Source organism: Cygnus olor, chromosome 1, assembly GCF_009769625.2.
Source record: "Cygnus olor isolate bCygOlo1 chromosome 1, bCygOlo1.pri.v2, whole genome shotgun sequence".
Classification (NCBI taxonomy): Eukaryota; Metazoa; Chordata; class Aves; order Anseriformes; family Anatidae; genus Cygnus; species Cygnus olor.
In genome coordinates, this window is record NC_049169.1 from 40,608,636 (window position 1) to 40,615,091 (window position 6,456).

General features: G+C 39.1%; 1 protein-coding gene across 2 annotated transcripts; it reads right to left on the reverse strand.

Annotated features, from left to right (window-relative positions):
* Positions 1-437: 437 nt before the first annotated feature.
* On the reverse strand, positions 438-6,252 carry KRR1 (KRR1 small subunit processome component homolog). Of its 2 annotated transcripts, none has more exons than XM_040553665.1 (10): positions 6,111-6,252; positions 5,612-5,790; positions 4,984-5,118; positions 4,635-4,760; positions 4,466-4,549; positions 3,658-3,714; positions 3,012-3,182; positions 2,768-2,845; positions 2,562-2,655; positions 438-1,052 (listed from the first exon to the last, which is right to left on the reverse strand). In XM_040553665.1, the coding sequence occupies exons 1-10, from the start codon at positions 6,172-6,174 to the stop codon at positions 910-912; spliced, it is 1,131 nt and encodes a 376-aa protein (XP_040409599.1). In that variant the 5' UTR covers positions 6,175-6,252; the 3' UTR covers positions 438-909. The 2 variants fall into 2 exon arrangements, with proteins under 2 accessions (XP_040409599.1, XP_040409607.1); XM_040553673.1 differs by having other exon boundaries at positions 5,612-5,787; positions 6,111-6,242.
* Between the last annotated feature and the right edge of the window lie 204 nt (positions 6,253-6,456).

Sequence of the window (6,456 nt, forward strand, 5' to 3'; positions counted from 1 at the left end):
CGACTGCTACATTTGCTTCTTTAATCTCAGATGTATCAACTAAGGAACATCTGCTCTTCTGGTGAACTTTATTTCATCACAGTTTGCATTTCTAGGTAGCAAAAAACCCCTACACTTCCTCCAAAAAAGGGAAGGAGCTTAAAAAAAAAAAAAAGGAACTCCATTTCTCACTTTCTTGTGAGAAATAAAGAATATATTTAAAGAAAGGTAACAACACTCTATGCTTTCTCCACAGCATATTTTATTTGAAAAGACGCTTTGTATCACATTCTGTCTAAAAGTCTTCAGGATAACGCTAGTAAATAGGAATTTATTAATGGCATTCAACTATGTTTAGGATCGTCTAACCTTCATATGAAGCTGTGAGCTTGCTTCCTGGAAAATAAGACCTAGACTTTGCCATAGATGAACAAGTAAACGATTTAAGAACAAAATGATTTAAGAACAATAGTTTATTAACACCAAGACATTAAAAAAATAGCTTTTACAGAAACAAAAGCATATTGTAATAAATTTTGTCTTTTTCCTAATCTTATCTGGTAGTCTTTCATAGAAGTATTACCTTAAACTCCTACTGAGTTCTCTCAATGTTTAACATTCTGCACCATACTCCTAAATGTTTCTATTATGAAACATTTGCTTTAGGCAGATGGATATTACACAAATATTGTCTTACTTCCTCAAACTATACAGCAGAGAAAATTTTCTACACCAACCCTGACAATTTTGCACAGCCGCACTAGGTCCATTAGTTAAAATGTGCTTATGAAAAGAGAATGATCTTTCTATCTTGTATTTTCTTGTCCACACTATGCTAATAGCAAGAAATGGTTTACTCCAAGTCTCAGATCTTCCAAGTGTGAAAACATTCATTAATGTAGGAGAAAAGTGAGCATCTCAAGTGGTAAATTACTTCTTTTTCTTTTTTTTCTTTTCATCTGCTGCCATTTTTAACTTGACTTCTTCCATAGGAAGTGCTCCTAATTTCTTCTTCTTCGCATTCTTTACTTTTTCCTTGATGGCTTCAATATCAATTTTTTTCTCAGTGGGGGCTACAAAGTAAAAAACACAAGGATAACAGACATGAATTTTACTTTTCTAACTTTTAACAGTCTATGAGATGACTTTATATGTATCCACAGTAAATTGCATCCTGTGGCATTGGTTAGGACTCACTTTATACTCACTAATGACTTTATAAACTATTGTAGTAATTTTTGTTGAAACTAGCATTATACACAAACCTCTTTCAGTGGAATTCAAACGAAAACAGTCATATAAAAAATCCTATACAACTGCATTTGAACACAGATACCATACACTGCATACATACAAATTATTATCGCTCACTCATCAGACCACAGCTGTACTCCACCAAAATTAATATGGACGTGCTCTCTTGGACATATCTATGGCTTGGTTAGTCTCGCATAAAAATAAGTTTTTGATTATTCAGTTCTTGGCTGCATAGTTATTCATGGCATTTTATCTTTCTGCATGTAACTGTACCATCCTCATACTCCGCTCCTGGCCATCCATTAACGACCGCTGTCGGAAACAGGATGGGAAAGTGTTGGTTGGTGAGGATATGACAAAGTCTTTTGATCTGACCCCCTCATGAAAACCTTTCGAAGACACTTCTACAGACAGTGTCAGAGTAATTAAGTTAAGAATCTTAATAGTGAGCAACATGAATAAACTAGTCTCTGTTCATCTACGTCATGGCATTTTCTCTTTTGGGCAGCAGACATGAGTTTGGGTCTACTTCTCCGGTCTCATATAGAGAATTCCTACACCCAGTAGCGGGTATCAGGTGTCCTTTTTGAATCTCTGTTTTTCTCTATGTACAAACTACTGCTGTCATTTATTCTTGGAAGACTGAAGGATTTCAGTTCAAAACACACATCAGCTGGAAGAGCACAGTATGTGAGATACAGTACAGTCAGTCACAGGATTACTGAAAATTTACTGTCATCACAAAAAAGTACTGTATGTACGTAGTATATCTAATACAGTGAATAAATATATGCTACAAATCAATGAATCCAGGAAACTGAAGACTTTTTTCTCTAGTGTGTAAAAAACAAATTATCTCAGACAAATTCTCACTCTGCCTATGTTGCAGTTTTAATTTTTGGTAATGCCATTTATCCTATCTTATACCAATACTTACTTGTGGCATAAGTTTTCAGATACATATTGCTTATTGCTTTTGGGTTTCTTTTTCTTAAAAAATAGCAAGCATTTGAGTGCAAAATTTATGTCAGCTCCACTACAAGTCTGAAAGCCCAAAATTGATACAGTCGAAAAAATCAACTGAGCTGGCTACCCCAGTATTTCCATCTGGAAAACGCTCTGGAAAATTGTCATTTCATAGATATGGAATTATGGGCTGCATGATCTTTTTACTGTCTCTAGCAACCATACCTAACTGGATTTAACTGCTAGGAATTTATTTATTTTCAGCACGACCTTTCTTACTTCCTATGGCTGTAACTCTGCATAATCACTTAGGCTAGGAATCAACAGTAGGTTTCAGAATAGGAAAAAAAACAGGTTACCTTTCTTTGCTTTCACAACTGGCTTTTCCTTCGGTGGGATAAAAGCTTTATTTCTTTCTTCTTGTCTTTTCTTGACTGCTTCTGCTTGCTTTGCCTAAAGTTAACGAAAAAAAAGTCAAGTGTCAGTGTAGAGCAGGGCAAAAGGGACAAATCAAAAAGTGTTTGATTTCTGGCTTTAACTGAATAGTGGGTTGTAACGACTTTACCTTTATCTCTTCCACTCGCTTTCGTTTCTTCTGGCTTTCTTTCAAGAAGTATTCGCCACTTGCCAATTCCTTATCAATCTGCACAAGAAAAGTACTGACAAGCATTAGAAAATGATGTATTATAAGCTAGATATATACTACCACATAATCAGAACTTGACAGAAACAGCCTGCCAACCTCTTAACAAGAACAGTATTTCAAATCATGCTTTATTCCTACATAATCAAATAAATTTTCAGCTGACCTGGCTTTCTGGCTGTGGAGGCGGGAACGGTGTGTACTCCTTCTTAATATTTTTCTTCTTTGGCTCCTTGCGTTTTTTCAAGTTCTTCCGCTTGAACTTCGGCAAAAATCTTTCCCAATTTTGTGTCCTCAGTTCAGGATCTTTTGATAATTCCCGTTTGATCATCAAAGTCTTTGGTAGTTTTAGAATATCACAAAGAAGTTAATAAAACAACAGAATTACAGTAGCTTCAAACTACAGGCTTTACCGAACTTTCTTACATTGAATATTCTACATCTGAACCTTCCATCTCTCTCTGCATTAAGAGTTGAGGAATTTAATTATGACCAGAAAAAACGGAAAGATAAATAGGTCTCCAGATGGGGACAGTTTAAGTGAGCAGATATCAAGCAAACAATCAAAGGGAAGAAAGTTATAAACACTTTCCTTTTAATGTTTTCTCAGATATTGTTAAGGATATAACAATATAGCTTGGTAAAATGGATGAAAACCAAATCAGATTTTTTTTTTTTTTTTAAAAGAATCATACCACAGAAATGCTCAAAAGCAGATTACCATACATAAACATGTCATTATTAGCATACTGCTCTATGAGAAAGACATAGTACTTCCTTGTAAATGAGGGTGCACATTGGACCATACTAACCTTAATGTTATATATGGGATGTATGTTTTTCATTGTATCCAGAACAACTTTTCTAACCTGTAATTGATAAAAAAAAGAAAATGAACAGAAGACTCAGCAGGTATTTCATAGTCTGATCAATTAGAATACCAGATACGCTAAGTTTCTTCAAAAAAGAAGAGAAAACCCCCTCCTCCCCCCCCCCCCCCCCCCCAAAATGAAACAAAACAAAAGCAGATAGATTGGAAAAGCTAACACACGCGGACATCTGGAAGGCACAGCACTTCACAAGTTATCATCAGCTATATTGTCAGGTTTCCAGTATGCTCCAGTATGACTTCCAAGAACTACTTTCTTGCTACCATAGATGTTAGGGTGTTTTTTGCTTTTGACAAGTATTTTTTCCCTACATAATTACTAAAAATATACTAGATGTTCCTCCAGGTTATATATCATTAACACTGCATTATTTTCACTTACACCTCTTAACTATGAAAATTCTGTATTGTAGGCAACGGGAGCAAAAGCCAAAGACACAGAAGTAGACACACATAACTCGTACGTGAAGGCATCCCTTTGATACCTTTGCTAAACCTTGCTTTAAAACAAACAAAAACTATTTTACAAATATTTCCTTATTTCCAAGACAGAAAGATGTCAGAGTAACAAAATTCAGGAGCTAGGACTATGAACATTCACATAAATATACCTAACACAGAGCTGAAAAGTAAAGGGGCTAACTCTTAAGGTTGCCAAATTCTGCCTGTAGTCCACCCCAGAGCTGGGCACAGAAGTGCCCTACACAAACTGCACTTTGGCCTCCCATTACCTCTTTCAGCCCACTAAAAGGTCCAAGTGCTGAAACAGTGTTGCCTTGCACCATAATGTAACAGTTGGTTAACAGCTCCAGGGCCTACAGCAACAACAAATGGAATGCAGTCAGTCTAAGCTGAAGATCTGACACAAATTTTTACGGTTACTACGCCTATCACAAATACCTTCAGAGTAGATCCTTTTGGCCCAAGAAGTCGTCCTCTTCTTTTTATAAAACTTTCTCTGTTTCTCACCAGAGATCCTATTTTAATGATGTCACACGCAACATCATCCTGAAGGATGCGAACTGCCTGAAGATACAAGCAGCAGGTAGTAACATCTGAATACAAAGGATTCACAGGAATCAAACCAATACTGCAGTTTATTTTTCCTGTCTTTGCTGGCAGATATATTTACTTTTAAAATACATTTCATTTTCCTTGACGCCACTTGAAAATCCCATATTTTTAAAATGTACTATTTTATAAATATTACAATGTGACTTGATACAATGTTCCTGGATTTAATACATACCTGTTCAAACGGAACACTTCTGGCTAGGAGTTTTATTAAATCTCGAGCCCTAATGATTGCATATGGATCAAAAGTCTTCTTAGTAGTAGTGACAGTCATGCTTCCTTCAATCAGATCCAGTGTTGCACTCACATACTGCAATATTTGGAAAAAAAAAAAAAAAGTGAATTGATCTCTAAATAAGAATCTCATGACAGTATGAAGTTAAGAAACATAACACTAGACACTTTTCCCGAACTCTTAGACCGACTCTCAGCTTAAGAAAATTCACAAAAAAAAAAAAAGAGAGAAAGAAAAATAGACTGACAGATGGTGTGCAGCACAAGGCCTGAAACAGCACCTCCCTCAACTCATTCAACTCAGGTACAACAAAGTTGTCAGCTTATGGATGATGATACTCGCTGCTGCAGTAGGCTTTACTGACATCTATAAAGAATTACACATCTGGCTACGTGGACCTCCAAACTTTTAATTCCAATGGAAAAATGACACCATAAGTTCTAAGTGCAAGTGCATAGAACTATATGTACACGCAACATCAGAAACGCAAGGAGGGCTATTTTGATCAACATAACTAACACCTCCAGCTCCCAAATAATAAATCACGTTATCACAAATGCGTTCATACATGCTCACTCAGGGATTTCTGGACCAGCGGCCAGCACTCCTTCAGGTAGGCTTCTCTATACTTGGGGAATAACGTTGCAAAACTGCTCTCCTCCAACAGCCCTCTGGGGTTATCTTCCCTCGTAAAAGCCGGCTCCTTCCATCCATCTGGCACGGTGAGGAGCTCAGATTCATCAACTGCTATAGATTAACGAAAGAAAAAAAGGATGTTTTTGCTTCTCCTCTTTCACCGACGCTTGTTACACCCCCTCCGCGTTTAACCACCCAGCTTCAATAACCGGGCGCAGGGCCGCGGCTGCTGTTCAGCACCGTGCTGCGCACCGCTCCTGGCCTCGCGGGAGTTACCGATTTAACCCGCTTAGGCAAAAATAAATACAAAAATCTCCCCAGCTGCGCCAGGCCTCGCAGAGGGGACGCCACAGGAGAACGTGCGGGGAGCAGCAGCGGGAGCAGCAGCCCGCCCGTGCCGCCTCCACCTACGCCCTCCGCTCCTCACCCACCTTCAGCCGCCTTCTTCTTGCCGGGGCGCCGCGGCCCCGGCTCCGCCGCCGCGGGAGCCGCCATGCCGGCCTGCCCGCCGCCACCTTCCGCCCCGCGACGGAACCGGGGCCGCGCTGCGTGCCGGGAGCTGTAGTCCCTTCCCCGCCCCCTAAATCCTTTTTTTTTTTTTTTTTTTTTTTTTTTTAAATGTCCCCGCTAGGTGGCACTGGGCGCTGCCCAAAGCCAGCTCCGGCCCCATGCGGTGTGGTGGAGGAGCGGAGGAGGCTAATTCGCCTTATGTCCCTATGACACAGAACCACTAGGTTGGAAGAGACCTCCCAGTTCACCCGGTCCCACCGCCCCTGC